The sequence below is a fragment of the Prosopis cineraria genome, unplaced genomic scaffold (assembly GCF_029017545.1).
Source record: "Prosopis cineraria cultivar Desert tree isolate PC_DT_omini unplaced genomic scaffold, ASM2901754v1 PC1, whole genome shotgun sequence".
NCBI classification, from domain to species: Eukaryota; Viridiplantae; Streptophyta; class Magnoliopsida; order Fabales; family Fabaceae; genus Prosopis; species Prosopis cineraria.
This window is the reverse complement of record NW_026555332.1, coordinates 38,868,459-38,889,365: the sequence shown is the minus strand read 5'-3', so window position 1 is coordinate 38,889,365 and position 20,907 is coordinate 38,868,459. Positions and strand designations below refer to the sequence as shown.

Here is a 20,907-nt window from a genome sequence, read left to right as displayed (position 1 = left end):
TGAAAGTAATTTTTCTCATTCACAAGATCTGAATAATATATGACTTCCTTAAAGGACATCGAGTTATTTAATCCCAACCATGGTTGGTATTATTAAAAACAAATTAATAACTATAAAACCTGTACTATTATTATTTGTATAGAAATATATATTTAATACAATATTCTCCGTCGTAGGAGGGTGCATTAGTTGAGTGAAACACAATCCAAGAGAGCAACTACGGGGGGACTAACATGGCCAAAAATAAAAGAGTGGAGTAATATACTTATTATTAATTATTACTTCAGTTTGAGTACGTACTATTAATTAATAATTAAATTATTTTGTCAGTTTAATATGTTGTGTTGATGTGCCAGTTTCTGGTATTCTGATGGCCACATGCGTTCTTGAGATCAGCATTCTGCTATTTGTGGATGTGCTCCTAAGCTGTAACAATGGAGGCAGCTAGATGGAGAGTCTGGTTCAATGAACAAAGTTAAAAATACATTCTCTTTAATTTTAAGTTTTAATTAACTTTCTTTCTTGCTGGATACAGTTTGAAGACTCCTATGTTTCGAAGTTTACAATTCCCATTATTCATATCCCCAGATTGAATCATGTTATCGGCATCATTGGATGCATATTTTTATCTTTTCTTTCCTCAACATCAGAATAATACTCACTCCTACAATACCCGGCCTTGTCTGCTATAATTGAGCACATCAGGTCAGGCATCAAACATGTGTTAAATCCTGCCTGGCCAAGTCAAGCACGAATATTTAACATTTTTTATGAATAAAATTTATTTAACGGTATTATTTTTGGTTGGGAGTTATTATGAACTATATTGCTTCTATAATTTTTTTGGACATTTTTATTATTATATTTTTTAAATCTCTTTTAAAATTTAAAATTTGCTTTAAACTTAATATTATATTTAAAAATTTTTTGAATTGATTGGGTTGAACTTGGCCTAAACACTCAACGTTGGACTAGCTCGAATTGCACATTAGGCAAGGCAATGGTGATACCTTGTTGTTGCTGGCCTTGTCTATATACAACCATACTCCCTCCAAGGCAATGGTGATACCTTGTTGTTGCTGGCCTTGTCTATATACAACCATACTCCCTCCATTATATAGAAGAAAATAATCAATTTACACAATTCAAAAAGTTTGATTGAGTATTATAATAATTATGTTTGGAATTTAAAAATTTGAACTAAATTATTCCTATAATTAATATAATAAATTTGTCTTGTAAAAATAAATATTAATTTTACTTAGGAAAATTTTAAAAAAATGTGACAAAATAAAAGCTTCTTAAAATTTTAAATTTTTAATTTAATTATAACTCAACCCTTTAATTTTAACTTATTATAACTTAGTTTTTATAATTTTAACTCAGTTATTACTTAATTCGTGAACTTTGACTCACTACAACTCAATTTTAATAATTTAAAAATTTTAAATAATGATCCCTATATTTTAATTTAAAATACTAGTCATAAATTTGAAAATAATTTTAATATTTATAATTTTTTTAGAATATAGGACTAATATTTTAAATGTTTAAAACTATAAGAATTGAGTTGTATCGAATTAAAATTCAAAAAACTAAGTTATAATTATAAAGATAGAGTTATGATGAGTCAAAGTTTAAGAATTGAGATATAATAAAGTTAAATTATAGGGATTAAATAATTAATTTTTTTTTTTGCTGTTCAATACATATAGGGCAAAGATGATGCAACTGAAAGAAAGATTGGAATTGAATCCACAAATGAAGGGGCCTACCTAGCTAATACTCCTTGAGGTTAATTAACGATTTTAATCTTAAATGACCAAGAAAACCGGTCAAAAATAAGAAGATATTTTCTACCAATTTAACATTACTCCAAAATATAAGGCACTTTATAAAAAATAAATAGCATTAATTTATTTTTTTCTCTCACAAGTATCCTTATTAATTCTATTGTAAAGATGGATTATAAAAGAAAGAAAGTAAAGGTAATTAAGATAGATTAAATTTATTTTCGAGTAATTTTGAAAAATGGGGATAATTTTTTTTACATTTAATATAGGGTAAATGAGCAAATTATCTCTGAATTTTATGTCAAATAGTATCATAGACATTAAATTCATTTATTATGTAAATTGGTCCTTTAACTTTTTAAAAAAGTACAATATGGTTCTTATTATTAACAAAAGCAAACTTTAACTGTTTGTTAATTAGAAAATGATGGAATTTTTTTAAATTATAGAAAATAATTAAAAAATTACAATAGATGACCCAAAAATTGCAAATGAGAACCTAAAAAATAATAGGAAATGACTAAATTTTTTTAGATTTTTTCTGTAATTTTAAGATTATTTTCTAATCAACTAACAATCAAAGTTAGCTTTTGTTAGTAGCAGAGATCATATTATACCGTTTTCAAAAGTTAAAAGAATAATGTACATAATAAACAAATTTATAGCCTATGATACTACCAGACCTAAAGTTAGTTAACAAAATGAGCTGAGCTCGTTGGGCTAACACGTTTAAATCCTAAAATAACTATGGCTGGGCCATTCAATTAGAGGATATAAATGAATTTTGTGTTTAAAAAGGCCGCCCCTTGACCCTTTATGCTTGATTATTAAAAAAAATTCAAGTAAAAAGTATCAAGTATCATACTTTAAGTCTCTTATCAACAACAACAATCACCTTTGATGATGTATTTTATATATATTTTAAATCCTTTGTCAATTAAATTTGTTATTTTCTAATCTTATTTTATTTTATTAGTATTTAAGTGATATTTCTTTAATCCTTTACAAGTTATAATGTAGGATTACCAAGACAATTATATGAGTATGTGTATTTTTTTATGGACAAGTCTGAACTAAAGAATTATTTGGGCAAATCAATACCAAGTCTCATAATTTGAAAGAATTAGACATTGAATTGGTGAAAGAACAATAAACATTGATTCTAATTTTTTCAAGAATGACCACTAATAGTTTTAGTAATTCATTACTATTATGACTAATGAATCGGTTTTTAGTATTAGTTCATATGTTTTGAAAAAATATCAAAGTTTTCTTCTTTCAAATAATGTTAAACCTATTGTTTATACTTGTAATGAGTGCACAATTTTGATAATGTTGCTGTGATATTGAATTTTAATATTAAAACTTTATACATTTATTATAGATTTACTTAAATTTATTTTTTAGACTTAATTTTATATGTAATATCTTTTTTTTTGAAATTATAGGTATATTTATTATGCTTTTAAATTTAAAAAAGAAAAAAAATATTGTGATCGAGGCTAGCAAGGCCGGCCTTTGAAATCAGGAGCCCTAAAGTAATTTCAGGCTTGATCCTTCGAGAGCTGGTCCTAATTGCCATTTCTACCTAAAATTCAAGGAATAATTTGTTCATTTATGATCTTTTAATATGCAAACCATTTTTAATTCCTTTTGTTGATTTTATGTAGTTAAAAATGTTCTATTTTTTTTTGGTCTGAAAAAATGTTCTATGTTTTAGATCATGGAAAATAAAGCTTAGCTTTGGAATGATGAAATTAGCAGTATAAGGAAAATAGAAAAGACCGCCCGAGCTTTTGAAACAAATTAACGTGACAGAATATACAACTAAAAGTAGCAAAATGCTTAATACTGCATGTACTCATGTAAATTTTTTTTAGTTAAAATATATTTTTAATCCCTTAACTTTATAAGATATTTATTTTCATCTCTTAATTTTATAAAGTGTATTTTCAATTATTTAATCCTAACATCATTAGTTTTATCACAAAAAATTAGTAAATTAAACTTTTAGATATTGATAAATCATTATCAATTTTGATTTATTGAGTTTAATTTTTAAATAACAATAAGTGGTGCAAAAAATAATTATTTAAAACTAATAGTATTAAGATTAAATGAATAAAAATATACTTTATAAAATTAAAGGACTAAATTAAAATCTCATATAAAATTAGAGGAGCAAAACTATACTTTAACCTTATTTTTTAGAAGTTTTGCTTGATTCAAAATATAGAATATTATATGAATATTATTTTTTTTTCAATTACACCACTGCTTTATTAAGTAATCAAGGATAGTGCTTTAAATAAATTAAATATTATATTTATTATATTCAAGAACATAGTTAGTTGGAAAGATGCAAAATTTTTAAAACATCAATATTTTAATCAAATTCTTTTTAAAAATATAAATTAATTAATAATAATTTATATTGTGTTTATGATTACACTGTCTCAAGTCAAATTGTTACGAGAAATTTATAAGACTTTGGAACTTGATATTTGTTTCCATCTGCGTATCTGCGTGGCAACGCAGTCCTTGATTTTCATTTGATATTTACGGTTGTTATTAAATTTTGAGAAATGTATTGGATTCTTCCAAGTATTAAATAATTTATGTTGCTTCGGACGTCTTGTGATTTCTATTAATGTAAACAATTAGCTGATCAAATGGTGCGTTCTCTTTCACTTTCGCATGTGTACATGCAGCACCAGCTCGACGTCGCAGCAGCACATGTTCCCCTTCAATATCTTATTCTTTATCATAAATTTAATCATCAATTACTATTTGCAATCTTAATTTCACTTTTAAACTTGTCCTGACTTACCAAGTATCTCTCCCTTCAAAATTAAATATATTTTTAATAATTAATTAGATAATAACATTTAAAATTATATGTACCCTAAATGAATAAGAAATTATCCTCCATTATTTTTTTCTCCTATTTTTTGTCCTGTCATGTTTTATCGTTTATATCTTTATAACAAAGTTTATTTTGTTTGTTGGTTTTATAAATTATATGAATGGTTAAAAAATTATTTTATAGTATATATTTTGTGTAATAATCAACTTCAATTTTTATTATCTCACGTAATTAAAAGTAGATCTATGTGTCAGTTTTTTTGGGTCAAAGCTTTATGTGACAGTTGTTGATAATTGGTGTGGATTCATGTGGCAGACTGGCAGTTACGTTATAAATAATAAAGCGCATCCAGTAGAGGTGGTACCTGGTTGGCCCATGGCATGCTTTGAATTGACGCGGGGGGACCAAAATCAGCTTGTTTTTCAGGCGCGTTGGGAAAATGTCATGGGCCAACTTGCAACCCCCCCCATTTCGAAAAATTTAAATTAAATTACAATTTTTTTAAAAAAATATATGATTAAACTAATGTTAAAATTTACAAATACAAGCAGACAACTTATTTTATACAAATATTTTATCAATAAAAAATATAAGTCAATAAAAATGAGAAAAAATATGAAATAAGTATAAAATAATAACAACAAATATAACTTTAAATCTTTATATTTGACTTAAATTTTATTATAAATTTTTAAATTTTTTTTAATATTGTAGGTTTCTTTATTTTTATTTTTTGATATTGCGCCTCCTCAAATTGGTGCCTCTTGTGCTCGAAAAGGAGAGCAAATAGTTTGAAGGTATTATTAGACACTCTGATTTAAGAAAAGCACAGCAATTTGCTCTACTAACCTAGACACGTGCGAAGGCCCTCTTGTGCAAAGCAAGCTGATCTTCTTTGTCTCCGTTCTGATTGGTTAAATTCAATACCCTTGAATGAGGAAGATTCATGCAGTGGCTTTCTCATCTTGCTTGTTGGCCAAAATTTTTTCTCGAGCCCTTGTTTTCAAAGGAATCACCGTTGAAAGATATTCACATACTCCTAAATAACTTTTAGACAACTCATAAAATTCTTTTTATTAGTACCATTGGCAAATGCCAAGTGGACACTTGCTTACGCAGACTCTACTTTTCTATTTAATATTATATATTAGTCTTTTGAAGTTGTTTTTAATTTTCTTTTCACTCAATTATGTAACTGGGCTATTTGACCTTCAATCGCCAAAAAAAAACCTTTTTTAATTTTATCCCCAACAAATTATTAAAAATTAATTTAGTTTTTTTATACTATTCCTTCTTTTTCTCTAATAGGAAAAAATTGAAATAGTATTTTTTTATTTTAAGATATATTTAATGAATTAATATTATTTTTTTAATTCCTGAAAATGATTTATGGTAAGAATTGGGGGGATATGTACATCCCAATAGTCCAACGCTCCCATGTGTTGGCGGGAAAAAAACATGATACAATCTCATTTACACTCTTTTCATTTAAAAATATAAAATATTTTTAAAATTAAATTTAAAAATATAAGATATTTTTAATCTTTAAAGATGTAATCATTATCTTTTTATTTTAAAAATATCTTTATTGATGAATGACTTTATATTTATTGTAAGGTGTTTGATAAGGATAAATATAAAAAGATAGGTTTAGTTTAAAAGTAAGTAACTATTTTATTGGGGTGAGATTCAATTTAAAATATATTATATTTTTAAATAAAAGAGATATTTTTTAAAATATTATTTTATCTTTAAATATAAGGGGTGACAATAATATTTTTGAGTAATTAAATAATTTTATCCTTATCTTAAAAAATAAAATAGGTCATAAATGATCTGTTTTTCCTACCATTATTATAATATTAATTATGATATTATTATAAATAAAATTAAAAAATTATTACATTTTTATATGAATTCAATTAAATAATAATTTTTTATTAGCACGCGGCATACGGTTAAAAACACTTTGCACAGGGACACGGTGTATTTTCTTTTCCATATTTTGCCTAAATATTCGGTCCCTAGTCAGCTAGACTTGCATGCTACAGTTACATTCCTCTTGGGCGCGCGCCTCGCTATTGCGAATCCAGCAACGATCTTCCTGTTTCTTTCACTGTCATTGGAACTTCTTTGATCCTTGTGGTTATCTTGTCCAATTGATTATAAAAACGCGGAGAAAAGGTACCTTTTGATGTTCGCTTTCTCCGAATTTATTTTCGTTATTCATTCATCTCTCCTGGGTCATCAGTTTTCCTTGTTCCTCCATCTACATTTTTACTGTTTTTCCCCCCAATGTCACGCTCAATTGATCAAGTTTCTCTGCCTGGATCTCATATGTGCTATTCCTGCATGAGTAATTTTCTATTGCCAGTTTAAAGGTTCTTCTATAAAATTTTACGCGACAAATTCAGGGGTTTGGATAATTGGACTAATATTTTTCGATGGAGCATGGATGAACTGGATTTCTTCCCTTTACTCTGTGTTGTGGCCTGTGGTAACATTCTATTATGCTTCTTAATGAATATCAGTTTTGCATTTCATGTCTCTAGTCCATATTGGGAAGGATGGCTATACTGGCTGGGACAGATATCAAGCGCTTGATGTTTCCCTGTTCCTCATCTACGTTAGACTCGTATACTGTAAATAGGGTATTAGTTAGTTAAAAACTTAATTGCAAGATGAAATTTTATTATTTATTGCCTCACAGCTCATCAATGATCATCTCAGCAAGATTTTGTTGAGAGTTGTCTAATTAGTTGACGGCATGGGAAAGTTACTAAAAATTTTCATGGAGGATGTTAGAAAATCAGAAAACCTGGATCACTGGCAAGCTGCGTCAAATATCTGTTAGGAAACAAAAGTAATTGACTGAGTTGGAAATTTTATCTTGTTCTGTGCACGTGCTTGTTACTTGGAATGCTTGTCCCTTGCTAATATAACCTGAACCTCGGTTTCCTTCCCTTTTACATATAAATATTGGTCTGTATTGAGCTATAGCACAGATCTCATACATACAGAGAACTGGGAATCTGTTGAAAAGAAAAACTCACTCAGTAATTGTGATTTAGATTGTTCATCTGAGTCTGTTTTCCCAAAAGTCGTACATCAATTATCTACATATGTTACTCATGAATTTGCTACTTTTTGTCTAGGGATATCGGTTTGGTTGTTTTGCTTGTCATTTTCTTCTAAATTTCTAAGTTCTAATTGTGCTTTTTTTAACCATCTGTTATGAAAAAAGTGACAGAACCTTTCCTTTTGTAACTTACTTTGTAAAGTTCCAGATTTATGATGGGAAGCTACACTATAAAGTCACATGGAGGGAGGGTGGCAAGGACACATAAATTTGATTGGCTAGTACTTCTGATTCTAGTGGTTATTGACTTGTTCTTGGATTCATTAGAACCTTTTCACCGCTTTGTGGGAGAAGGCATGATGACAGATTTCAAATACCCATACAAAGATGAAACCATACCCTTTCGGATTGTTCAAGTATGTTTATTGTTGTACTGTGAATGCAGATTTCGCTGCTAATTCGCTATTATAGCCATGTTGATATTGTAAATGCACAACCTTAACCTTTTTCATGTTTTCTGAAACAGATTGTTGCCATATTGTTTCCTATTGCCTTCTTTTTTATGTTCTACATTCGCAACAGAAATGTTTATGACTTGCACCATTCAATATTGGGTATTTTCCGTTACATTGACTTGGTATCTGGTTTACTTTTTTCCCCTGCCCATGGATCATGGTATCTTACTTGCATGAACTCCTTGGAACTTGCAGGTATTCTTTTCTCTGGACTTATAACAGCAGTTATCACAGATTTAATTAAAGTTGCTGTTGGTCGACCAAGACCAAACTTCTTTTGGCGATGTTTCCCTGATGGTAAAGCGGTGTGTCCTCATATTCATTTTCAAGATCTTTTCTTCCTTGTCCAAGCTCAATATTCCCTCCTCTTCCTTCTAAAGGGTGCATGATATGAGGAGGAAAGGGGAAGTGGGATTGAGAAATCTTTTCTTTTCCCTTCTTGCTCTTGTTTACTATGGCAATTTTAGTTGTTTTAGTGGTACTACCTAAAGGAGTGTCTGGCATTGGTTGATGCAGGTATTTGATGCCATCACAAATGATGTAGTTTGTCATGGGGATGAGAAGATCATAAAGGAAGGATACAAAAGTTTTCCAAGTGGACACACTTCATGTAAGTAAATTATCTATTTCCTATTGTTGGGTATTCATGAAGTACCTCTTCTGCTAGTTAAGGATGGCTTCATGTAAAAGCATACATTTGGCATAGGTCTCATCCTCTTGTTGTGACTCACCTTTATCTTGTTGAATTGGTCAATCATCTGGGTCTTTTTTATATACGTTATTTCAAAGATGTCCTTGCTTAGTAACAAAATGTACCCAACCATATGTCGTCAAGGATTGAAGCCATTTGTACCATGACTGAACAGAGGACATGGTGGATTGGTTGTGATCCACTTAGCAATGCAACCAACCAAAAGGAACAGACACTTGTTAATTGTTTCCAGCAATTGTTTTTCAAGTTCACCGAAGAGAAAAGGAGAAAATTGTGCTGGAAATGAAATCTACTATTTCTTATACAATGCCAAGAGAAGAAGATATTGTTCTCTAGCTGCAGCAGTCTTCTTAAAATACTGATAATCTGAGCAAACTTCTTTTAGACACATGTATTTCCCAAACCATACAATTTGAGTCTAGTTATTACACATATCTCCCGTTCCAAAGTATCATTTTAAACTCAATTTCAGAATCTCTTGCTAGAAGAAACATTTCTCCATTTAATGAAATGGAGAGTTTAAACATTTTAAACATTTCTCCGTTCCAAAGTACCACCAATTTCAGTCTAGATTGTGCTTTGTGCAGATATAGGGAAAAAACCTAGCATCTGGTTTATCATAAGATTTACAGATGGAAATGGAGAGTTTTATTCTGATGAAGTAGTGTGCTTTTATGAAATTTGGTACTTCAAATTTAAATAAATATGGGAACATTTGTGCTTTAATTAATTATGGTCATCCAAATTGCAGGGGCCTTTGCCGGTTTCAGTTTTTTTGCCTGGTATTTATCAGGAAAAATCCAAGTGTTTGATCGCAGGGGTCATATTGGCAAATTGTGTCTTGTTTTGCTTCCTTTACTTCTTGCTGCTTTTGTGGCAGTTTCCCGGGTTGACGACTACAGGCATCATTGGCAGGATGTGTTTGCTGGAGGACTAATAGGTTGGTAGCTGCAATGGATCAAAATTCAGTGGCTATTAAAGAATTATTAATGTAAAATAAATACCTAAGCAATTTCAAGGGTAGGGGGATTTGACTTGGACCCCATCTTTTTTCTTTTTCCCCCTGCAGGGATTACTGTGTCTTCAACCTGCTACTTGCTACTCTTTCCTTTACCTCATCAATCAGGTATGCATTTTTTCTTTCTGACTACTTTGTATAGCTCACATGTGAATTAGTTTCATTATTGTAAAATTTGTTGCCTGCTAGGCTGTATTTACCGCAGAAGGTCCACTTCTGTGATTTTGGAAGTGATAATGTTTGACTTGGTTAGCTCTTTCTTAAAGGTCATCCTCAAGTGTCTGCCCCAATAGTTCTACCCGTCTTGTACCACTGGAATTTGCTGAAGTTCTATCTTGAAACTGGGAACAGTGATGGGTAGGTTTTTGCATGTTAAAAATGAAATAAAAAGTGTTGCATAGAGGCTCTGATAGGAACCTTCTATCAACACAACATATATGGAAAGGACGGTGAAACGGCTGAGTTATTATATTAATGTGGAAACATGTTCTGCAAAAGAGCTTATGACACACCCACTGTAAGTGAATATATCCCCTGGAATCTCTCATAACAAAAAGGACTCAGGTACCTTGCTAGACGTGCTAGACAGAAATGCAACAAGCACAGAAAAATACAAAACTAGAACCTTAAAGAATAGAAGAGGTTGGCTCTATACACCAAAACCTGACCGAAATTATTCTCCTCCTCACTCATTTCTGAGCTTTTCCTTTATATACCCCTGTCACTTATTGTCTTAACTGTTTCCCCTTACCTCCTTTCTTTTGCTTCTTTGGTTCTTAACCTTTGGACCTCCTTGTGGACCAGTAGTTCCCCATTTCTTGTGCTCTCTACCTCCTTTATGTCTCTTGTTGTAAGTTTTGGTGGCCCCAGTGGGTTGGGACCCGTCAGGATAATTTACAATTGAAATATGTGGCTCCAGTATCAAGGTGTTAATTCGTAGTGATAATTCATTTTTGTTTTGATCTCTCTTGAGGATCTCAAGTATTGTGCATGATAGTCTGTGTGCGTGTTGCATTCATGCCTGCTTTTTAAACTTTAGGGATGTTTTTCAGAAGATTTATAAACGATCAGCCTCTCAAAGTCAACAAATTAAGAAGCTGAGGAAAAAAAAAAAATCATCTTCCCATATCATATTGGGCTTATAGTTTTGTCAATAATTTACGTTTCGTCTTGGGGCTTAAACGGGTGAATCCTATAGTAAATATCATGGTTCTTGATCTCTCACTGCCACCGGGTTACTGCATATTTCCAAACATGCAGGTTGGGCACCTCATGCCTATTTTGAAATGTTGGGTAGAACAGAAGGTAGTTCCACGGAGGACTGTCTTCCCATGCTGCAACCACAACTTAAATCTGCGAATGCAAGTAGCTCAGAAGATTTAAATGTGCGCATTGAATTACTGGAAGCTGACAGAAGGTACTGACTGCTGACTTTTAGCTTCAACCAAATGAAATGTGGTTCTCCTCTATGCTTGTATATTAAATATTGGCAAAGGTATAACAGTGTAATTAGTTACTATACCTTATGTACATATATACAAAGGTAGCGGTTAATCTCTGAATTTGGAAAACATGTTTGGTTGACCTTGCCATGGCCCTATTGATCCTAGAAAAAATGTTTTATCAAAGGTCTATGCCAAGACCCTCAAACTTGAGAACACAAAGTATCTTTGACATCTCGATTTGAAACATATTGAGTATAGTAAATTTTGTATATCTCCCTCAAAAACTCATTTTGCTTCCTTGTCTTACTCTTACCTAAGTCGCATTTTAATTCTTCGACCTCATGAAGAAGAAAAGGTGTTGGTGCTCTGCTCATTTGAGCCTGCTACACGCCTACACCTAATATATATCACTTACAAATAATGCATTATTAGCAGTAGAGACACGCACATAGGTTCTTAATCATTGTCATTTTCCTGACAAATACTTTGATATTCTGAGTGTAGTCTCAGCATAATAGAAACTGAGTTCCAGGGTTTTAGATCGTTGTTATTCTTACACAGATGATAGAACATTATGTGAAAAATGTATAGGCTTTTTCACCCAAAAAAAAAAAAAAACGTATGGGCTAGCTGTTTTTGCAGTTTTTCAAAAACAACTGTCAATCCTCTCCATCTCTGTGTATTGATCATTATCTCTTGTCTTTTAAGAGTGGGGAATGGGTTTCTCTTTTCAATCCTCTCCGAGAGTTTTATTGGCCATCTACCCACATGCAATTTAATCAAAGTTGATTCAGGTTGGCCTCTTGCGATACTTTATTTTTTGGGTTTAGATTCATCATATACATATGATGAGCAATTGAAGGAGCAATATTCTTGGAATATTCTCTGAATTATTAAAGTAAAATTTCTATATCCTTTCTGTTTTTCCTGAAAAACTTCGACACTGAAGCTTACTAACTTTGACCACTTTGAAGTGGTAAATGATGAGTGTCATTCTCTCTGAATTTTTGAGGACAAGTTTAGTCTTAAAAGTTGTCACATTATGGGCCTGGTTTTGCAGATTTGAAAAAGGGAAAATGGGCTGACTTTGAAGCCCATTCCCTACTTCCACAACAGATCAGCCTCCTCAACCATACGCTAGTCCTTGTAGTGTAAGTCTTATTCTTACCCCAAAAAATGAAATCCATACCCTGGTTTCTCTCTGGACTGAGCTTATCCATTGAAAGAAGCTCATATTAGTAAAGGGGCCTGTCTTAACTCTTTGAACAGCTTCGGGTAATTCTTTGATTAATATATTTATTTTTAACAAATGTTTACGCACATAATTAAATATATATAATTTAATATTTAATTTGACTATCCACCACAAATGCAATTCTTATTATTCGAATTAATATATTAATGTTTGTTTGAGATCTTTCATTTTTCTTGATTATTTAATATTATTAAACATCAAATCAATGAAACATTTTAAAATCTCTTTTAAATAAATGGCATTTGATCGACTCCCTTTGATCTTATTTATAGGACAGAGAGAAGATAATTTTTAGTCTTATTTATAAATTACGTCATTAAATTTTAATCACAATTTTTTTTACCCTCCATTAAATATTGGAGAAAGAAAATTATTGTTGAAATATGTATATTTAATAGGGACAAAGTTAAAAATTTATTAAATTTTAAGAGAGTCAATGAGTTTCAAAATTTTTCTTGGCTCTGGTAAAATATGTTGAAAGTAACTTATAAATAGGATTGAAGGCGTATGAATTTAAAAATTAAGGCTATGCTTTAGAAAAGAAGAGTTTTTAAGAAATGGAGACAAGAATAAAATGGAAATAGGTATACGAAAAATATGTTTGGTATTGACCATTTGAGTTTAATGGTAAATTTAATCAATAAAAAAAGTGAACAAAGCTAGTGGATCAAAGTATTTCAATGGATCAGGCTGTTTATTTGTTTTTGATTCTGTTAACCATATATAGCGAAACGGAAATTCTACTGTGTTTGGATATATAATTATTTACATTTGAATCAAATTTCTTAAATACGTAAAAGTATATTTAAATTCATGTTTTATTAACTTATTTATAATTTTAAATTTTTTTTAGCTCTAGTTATTTAAAATTTTAGTCACTTCTATTCTCTTTTTTTTTTTTCACATTTTAATTGTCGATGTCTGCTTCCAATCTTATTTTGTCTCTGTTTTAACTCTAAATTTTTTTTACATTATTCAAATAAAATATTTTAAATACGTGAATCTTAAATGTGAGATTTTAAGTATCAGATATTGAATTTAAAATTTAAATTTAAATCAATCAATCAAAATATTATTTTAGACATTTCAAATTTCTCCATCTGATTCGTGGGAATAAAGGCAAATAATTGATAAAGGATGGGATCCATGATTTTAATAACTTCAAAAATACGTTAGTTTCTCGCCTAAGTAAAATCATAAATAATGCGGCTTCAAGTAAACTATATATTATTATATTGACAATTGTTTTAAATTTGGTGATGACTACATCACGGACGCGGTTTCATTGACAATTTAAAGGTGTACTTGCATAAATCAAAACCATGGTTGTGAATTTGTTGAAGTTTATGAGTAGTTAATTATTAAAGCCGTGTCGAATTTCCATGCTTTCTAATTTTTCAAGACTGAGTCAAAATCATAGGAACTAAATAATTATTTTTTTTTAAATTCTTTGAGGAGGTATGTGTGTGGACTGATTGAATAATCAAGTCCAAGTATATTTTTCTCAAAAAATAAATCTATAAATCCGCACCCCAATTATATAAAACAAAACACAGACAACTATAGCATTAGCATTAGAGAACAATGGGTGTCTCTACTACTGTCTACCATTTTCTGCGGTTCATTCTTAGTGTCGTCATCTCTCTTTTCATGTTGTCCTCCCATGCTAGTGCAGGTATCCATCTCTATCTATCTCTCTCACACTTACACACACTAAATAATGAGCATGGGCGAAAGATCTCTTTACACTTATAAATTTCACTTCATTTGCATAGTTTCTTGCTAATCAGGATCCTTTAAAAGGAGAGTTTATTTCAAAATACTAATTTTTTAGATGAGAGAGCCCTTCAAACTTTTAAACCTTAATCTATTTGTGAGGCTTCATGATGTGGGGCTCATGACATATACACCAAATTGGAAGAGAGAAAGAAAAATAAGGCAGTGCAAATTTAAATAATCAATAAGGGAGTTTTGAATCCCTCTGTCTGTAAATGTATGATGCAGATATGAGGAGCATGAGAAAACTGGGAGGTGCACCACGTCCACCAAAACCATCTGATCCGAGGAAGCCATTATATCCCCCTCCATTGCATCCCTGATTGATCTCCTCTACCACAGCTGTACAGATTTTCCAATCAAGACATCAAGAGAGACAGATGAGTTTTGTCCAGTCTTGATGGAGTACCGATAATGAAAATAAAATAAATAGTTCTTGTTTGTTAGAATATACAGAGATAATAAATTTTGTGGTCACTTAAGCCTGCTTCATTTATATCAATTTGGTGTTTGATTTTTATCAATCAAATCCTTAAAGTTTCAAGGACATGGAGTCCTTATATGGTATTATTTTACCGGATTATAAGATTAATTGTATATGATTATAAAACTTAGAAGACTTTATTAATAAAAATTAAACTTCAAAAATCAAATCAACAATTGAGATAACTTAAAGTACCAAAAGTTTTATTATTCTAAATATATGCACACATGTGTATGTTCTTATCCTTCCTTTTAATTAATTTATTCCTTGCTTCTCAAGCTCAGTAGTCTTGTAAGTTACAGATTGTGGGGATCCATATGCAGAACGATATGTCATTGTTTTGTTTTGTATTAATAAGTTGACTTTTTCTTCATCACAAAGAACTGGACTCTTAAAGCAATATATATTTTATTTAAAATCAATATAGTTGAAATAACCAGCAATATATATCGTAGTAAACAAAGGCACTTTTCTTTTCTTTTTGAATGGTTGATTTAACTAAAAATAAAGTCTTTTTTTTTAGTCTTGCATTGACTCTGAAAGGTGGGGAAATCTGCTCAACTCCAAGTGAACATATCAAAATTTTCCACTGTAATTCTTTTTCCCCCTCCAAAGGAAGGATTCTTGGAATCTTTATTTGCTTATTTGGTTCAGTCAAAAAAGATTGTAAATGTGTACTCCCTCACATCTTTCTACCCCTGACAACTTTGCATAATTAAGAAATTTAGTTAAAATTAGTTAATTCTTTTTAAAAAATTAAATTTGCTCTCGGTGAATTTCAACTGGACTGTTTAAGGAACTGGTTTGTGTTTATAGATCAATATGCTTATACAATCTTCATTCACCATTTTCTTCCAAACTTTTTCCATTAAACTGAGTGCAACAACGCACACAAGCTCACAAACATTTATACACAGACCGATGTAATTGGACTCTACTCTCTTTCTTCATACAAAGCAAATTTTAAAAGCTTTTTTAGTCTTAAGTTAGAGGAATTAATATTTTGTCTAATTTTATCTTTTGTTTATTTATTGTTGTTTGAATTCCTAAACAACAATTCACTATGATCATTCATTGCAAAAGGGAGTAAAATTAGAAAGTTACATATATTAAAGACCAGAGGGAGTAAAATTGAACAGGTAGAAAGTAATTAATTAAAGATGGAGAAGATTCTTTTCATACTATGAATATTATGTTCATTTCTTCAAACTTAATTAGAGTCATATGAATTTGTGGAAGTATAGCCTCTAGCATTCACATGATGTGAGTTACTCATGTGATTCTATTTTTATAGTGGAGAGAAAAGATTAATTTTAATCTTATAAAGTACTTTACACTTTTTTATATTCATCTTCACTTTTTTATCATTATTACATGCTAAAAAATTATTAAAAATAATTTCTTTTGTTCTTATTAACAGTAAGGGTATAGACTTATTAAATTTTAAGTCATAATTAATGATATTTAAGATTCTTCTTAATTTTAGTTAAATATATACTAGATGTGACTTATAAAAAAGATTAGAGGGAATAATTCGAAGATATATCCATACAGCCAAGATATAGACAAATACACATTCTTTTTGAGCTCAATCTAATTAATTAACCTAATTAATGCCGTTTTGCACTGACTTCAAAGCTAAGCACTGAAATTAAATATTATCTCATCTTTTCTTACATTTCCTGTCTTGTCTTATGTTATGTGATGTTATGTTAAGGTGTTGTTTGTCTTGAAATCAATGTCTAACTTTGTCACATTATTACATAAGTGAACCCTAATTAACCCGTAACTGGACTACTTTATATTTAAATATAAAATCCAAGCTCTGTTGGGCCAAAAAAAAAAAAATTCCATGCTTTAATTGAACAAAACTGGGTTGGCCATACAGATTCAATAGAACAGAACTGCAATTGATCAGATTCGTATTTCTTTTTCTTTTTCTTTTTTTTTTACAACTATGCCAAAGGATATTCTTTTTTCCCATCTATGAATATAAATTCTAAGGCCTAAAGTTTTTTTTTGGCACTTAATTTAAGGGGCAAAACCTGAATGGAATAGGGGCCAAAGGAATTACAAAGGATGGAACCCAAACAAATAAAGTTAACAACTTTAAAAAATATATTTGTCTTTTTCTTATTAAGTGCTAACTCAACTCACAGGCGACAATGTGGAAAAAAATCGCAAGTAATTATGAGGACGACTAATATCATAAGTAATGGGGTTGGTGTGAATTCTATATATTATCATATTGACCGTTGTTTTAAATTTAGCGATGACCTCACCTCTACGCGGTTTCATCATGAATTTGAAGGCGTGCCGGCATAAATTAATAAAATCATGCTTTTCAACCAGTGGGATTGAGTCTAATTAAAAAAATAATTTATTATAATATGATGAACTAATATTTAAATTTTTATTTAGAGAAATGTTCACTTTTAGTGTCCAATTATACATTAAATATGATTGCCTTTATTATAAGAAGACACCTGTGCGTAATAAAAAAAAATCATGGTTTTGAATTTGTTAAAGGTTTTTATTAGTTAATTATCAAATTTGTTTTTGGTCAATTTTCAGGCTATCTAAGGACAGGTTTTCATTGGCTCAGAGGTTGACATTATAATTTGATTTTGTGGGTTTACGTCAATTTCAACCACTTAATTTTTGCCATGGGGGGTTTCTGTAAAATTGTTTGTTTGAAGATGCATATGCTTGATTATATATTCAAATCCAAGATTACTTTTCTTTTGAACAAATCATTAATTATCTGAATGCCGTATATAAAGCCTATAGCCAACTAACTGGAATTAGCATATCAAACACAAATAAGAAGAATAGAGATCGATGCGTCTTTACCATTTTCTGCTTCTTCTTCTTCTTCTTCTTGCCATCTCTCTTTTCACGCTGTCCTCCCATGCCTGTGCAGGTATGCATCTCTAGTTCTCTCTCTCTCTCTCTCTCTCTCTCTCTCTCTCTCTCACACACACACACACACACACAGCGAATTGGAAGAGAAAAAGTTTTTTATAAAAAGGCAGTACATGTTATAATTTTAAGATAACCAGTAATGATCATGGAGAGTTGAAACTATATATACATATGATGCAGAGATGACGACCATGAGAAAACTGGCTGGTGCATTGCCACGTGCACCACCTTCACCAGAGGCATCTAATCGACCACCGAAGCATTAGAAATTTTCCAGAATAATCAAGAGAATGATATATATAATAGAGATCATATGTGAGTTTTGTCTTGTCTGGTCTGGGACCGGGAGTGGCTGGGATGAAAATATGTACTTCTTGTTTGTTTGTTTGTTTAGTCTAGGGGTTTTGTTTCCTCATATATGTGTATGTATCTATGCATGAATAAATTGATCCATGGTTTTTTACATTGTCTTCTTGCTTCTCATCAAGCTCAGTGCTCTTGTATGAGTCGCATATATGTACAAGGATATATATGCCATTCTGATGTTGTAATTTTTTTGTGACGTGAATTTTTCTTCATCCCAAATAATTACAGATCCATAAAGCCGTTTTATTTTTTGGTCAAACCATAAAGCCCTTAACATTAGATTTAATAATTACACAAATCAGGATATATATAGTAATATAGTTGAAAGAAACAATAGATGTACTCCCTCCAGTTTTTATTATAGGATATTTTCAAACATTTTATATATATTAAGAAAAAAGTTTTGTTTTCTTGATATCTTGAAAAAATAAAATATACTTTTATTTTTACCCTTTACTTGAAATAAAGATACAATTACATTAAATATTAAATACTCTCACACTAATCAAGGGAGGGTAAGATTGAAAAAAATAATTTAAATATTAAAAAGTGTCTTATATTTTAAATCAAAAATAACTTTGAGAAAGTGTGTTATAAATAGGATTAAAAGGAGTATGTAAGAAATTAAAAAAGACAGTTTTTTTTTCCTTTTCAGTTTCTTAAATGGTCACTTTAACTATATAAACTCATTAATATTAATTTTTCATTGACTTCATAAAAAAGGTGAGGATTGGGGAAATCATATATTCAAGCTCAACTCCAAGGGATGAAAATTTTGTATTAACGTTTGAATCCCAACACCTTGACGTTGGGGCACAGGGCAAGGAGGACGCATAGACAAGTGGGGGCATAAATTGTATAAAACGTAAAATGTGTAGAAAAAAAATCGAAAATGACTTAAGGGGGTTTAAAATTATATAAATAGTGGGGACAAATTAAATATTCAAAACTTATATGTTACTTATTTGTAAATTTTTCCAAAGTCAGTGGAGACATTTGTCTACTCATAGAAGCATGTAGGTCTACTCCTGCAGTAAGAAATCCATGTGTAATTCACTAGTCTATATGACTCAGAAATCTAATATCTGAAGTTAATTAACAATGGGCTACTGCATAATATAATATCCATTGATGTGGTCCATAAGATTATAATTTTGACTATTAGTCAAGTCATAACAAAACCAGAGGTGCTAATGGAAAAGAATATTTTTCATTTTATTGAAGAAAGGAATATTAAATAATAATGAAGGGACAAGAGACGAAATCAAAGTAAAAGAAAACATAAAAAAAAGGTAATTAAATCATTTGCTATTGGAATCTGATGATTTTTATACACACTAAATCACATACTATATCAATATACCATCATCAATTTATCAGTACATATAACCAAATATATAACAAATCATATTATTCATTACCTTTTTGCTCAGATGGTCGAATACAGTGGCCTTTTTGAAAACTCACACGAAGTTTACCCAACTGATGTAACTGCAATGGAGTTTCGTGCATAAGCCTGGATCCAGAACAGGATCAATCTCGTACATTCAGGGAAAAATTGGTGTGGATTCATCTGTTTGGATTTTGTGATCAAGAGGCACTGCAACTCTTCATCATTTAGTTTGATAAATAGCTGGACAACTTGAAAATCCTCTCTTTTTGAACTTGGTGATATATATTTCCCAATCCAGGGTCGATGTAGCTTGACCCAGTGTCAAGATCCGAATGATACTTATATGACTGCTGATCGATTTAGTTACAAGTGATTTCTGATTGCATCTTATTTGTTTCAGAGTTCCATTCACATGCAGATTCTAGAAAAATAAAATTGACCATGAAATTATCTAATCGCTTGTGTATTGGAGTCTGTCGGAAGCACTATGTAAAGCAATGTTACTTTTTAGCCAAATCATATGATGAAGAAAAATACCTTCCCGAACTTGGAGTTATTGGCCTGGGCAAAGTTTATCTGAAGTTTCCAAAATCCAATTAACTAGTCCTGAATTGGAAATGTCAGAAGAGTGAATAGATAAGGATAAGACGGATCTGGTAAAAGGGCAATCACAAAAAAATAAGTTAAATCATGCTTGTAGCGGAGCTAATGTTATAATAAATATATACAATATTTTGTTTTACTAATTTATAGTTAAGTATTAATATCGAATTTAAGTTACATTATATTCGAAAGCATCTATCATGAGTGTGCCCAAGGGAAAGAATGAGCCCAAGGCCTTATTGAATGGGCCTGAGTCCGTAGTAGAAATCAGGGAATGAGATTGACAAGTTGAAGAAGAGCAATGGAAAGAAGTCAGGAAATTTGTGAACGATCTTCCTTCTGACTTTGCCTCTGCTTCTCTCTAAATCTTTTGCTTTGTTTCTTTCTTCTCTTTATGAACTCTACTGTCAATGCTTTAGTTTGGCTGTAATTGGCTTTTATCGGATATATATGTTGTTTTAAGCTTGTTGCTTAGTGAATGTTTCCGTTTTTTTTTTTTTGAAAAAACAAGGTCACCTTAAAAACCATATAAAGAGACTATGATCAGGTTATATCTAAAGTCATAAGGCTTCTACAATCCATGAGTGGATTATGAAATAGCTAACATCAAAATTCTCTCTCAAGGCCTTGTGGGCAAGAAGATCGATGCATCTATTAGCTTCTCAATAAACATAATC

At 30.6% G+C, this 20,907-nt stretch overlaps 1 protein-coding gene and 1 long non-coding RNA gene across 4 annotated transcripts; both read left to right on the top strand.

Annotated features, from left to right (window-relative positions):
• The first annotated feature begins 6,692 nt into the window (after window positions 1–6,692).
• On the top strand, window positions 6,693–12,697 carry LOC129286565 (lipid phosphate phosphatase 2-like). 3 transcript variants are annotated; one of them, XM_054922524.1, is made up of 9 exons: window positions 6,693–6,843; window positions 7,947–8,154; window positions 8,265–8,352; window positions 8,449–8,558; window positions 8,770–8,863; window positions 9,717–9,905; window positions 10,035–10,091; window positions 11,244–11,400; window positions 12,489–12,697. In XM_054922524.1, the coding sequence occupies exons 2-9, from the start codon at window positions 7,951–7,953 to the stop codon at window positions 12,511–12,513; spliced, it is 924 nt and encodes a 307-aa protein (XP_054778499.1). In that variant the 5' UTR covers window positions 6,693–6,843; window positions 7,947–7,950; the 3' UTR covers window positions 12,514–12,697. The 3 variants fall into 3 exon arrangements, with proteins under 3 accessions (XP_054778499.1, XP_054778489.1, XP_054778485.1); XM_054922514.1 differs by having other exon boundaries at window positions 7,941–8,154; XM_054922510.1 differs by lacking the exon at window positions 6,693–6,843 and adding an exon at window positions 7,314–7,522.
• Window positions 12,698–17,714: 5,017 nt separating this feature from the next.
• Window positions 17,715–18,338, top strand: LOC129310587 (uncharacterized). The gene is made up of 2 exons (XR_008593143.1): window positions 17,715–17,866; window positions 18,049–18,338. It is a non-coding gene; the product is annotated as an uncharacterized LOC129310587 (long non-coding RNA).
• Window positions 18,339–20,907: the final 2,569 nt, after the last annotated feature.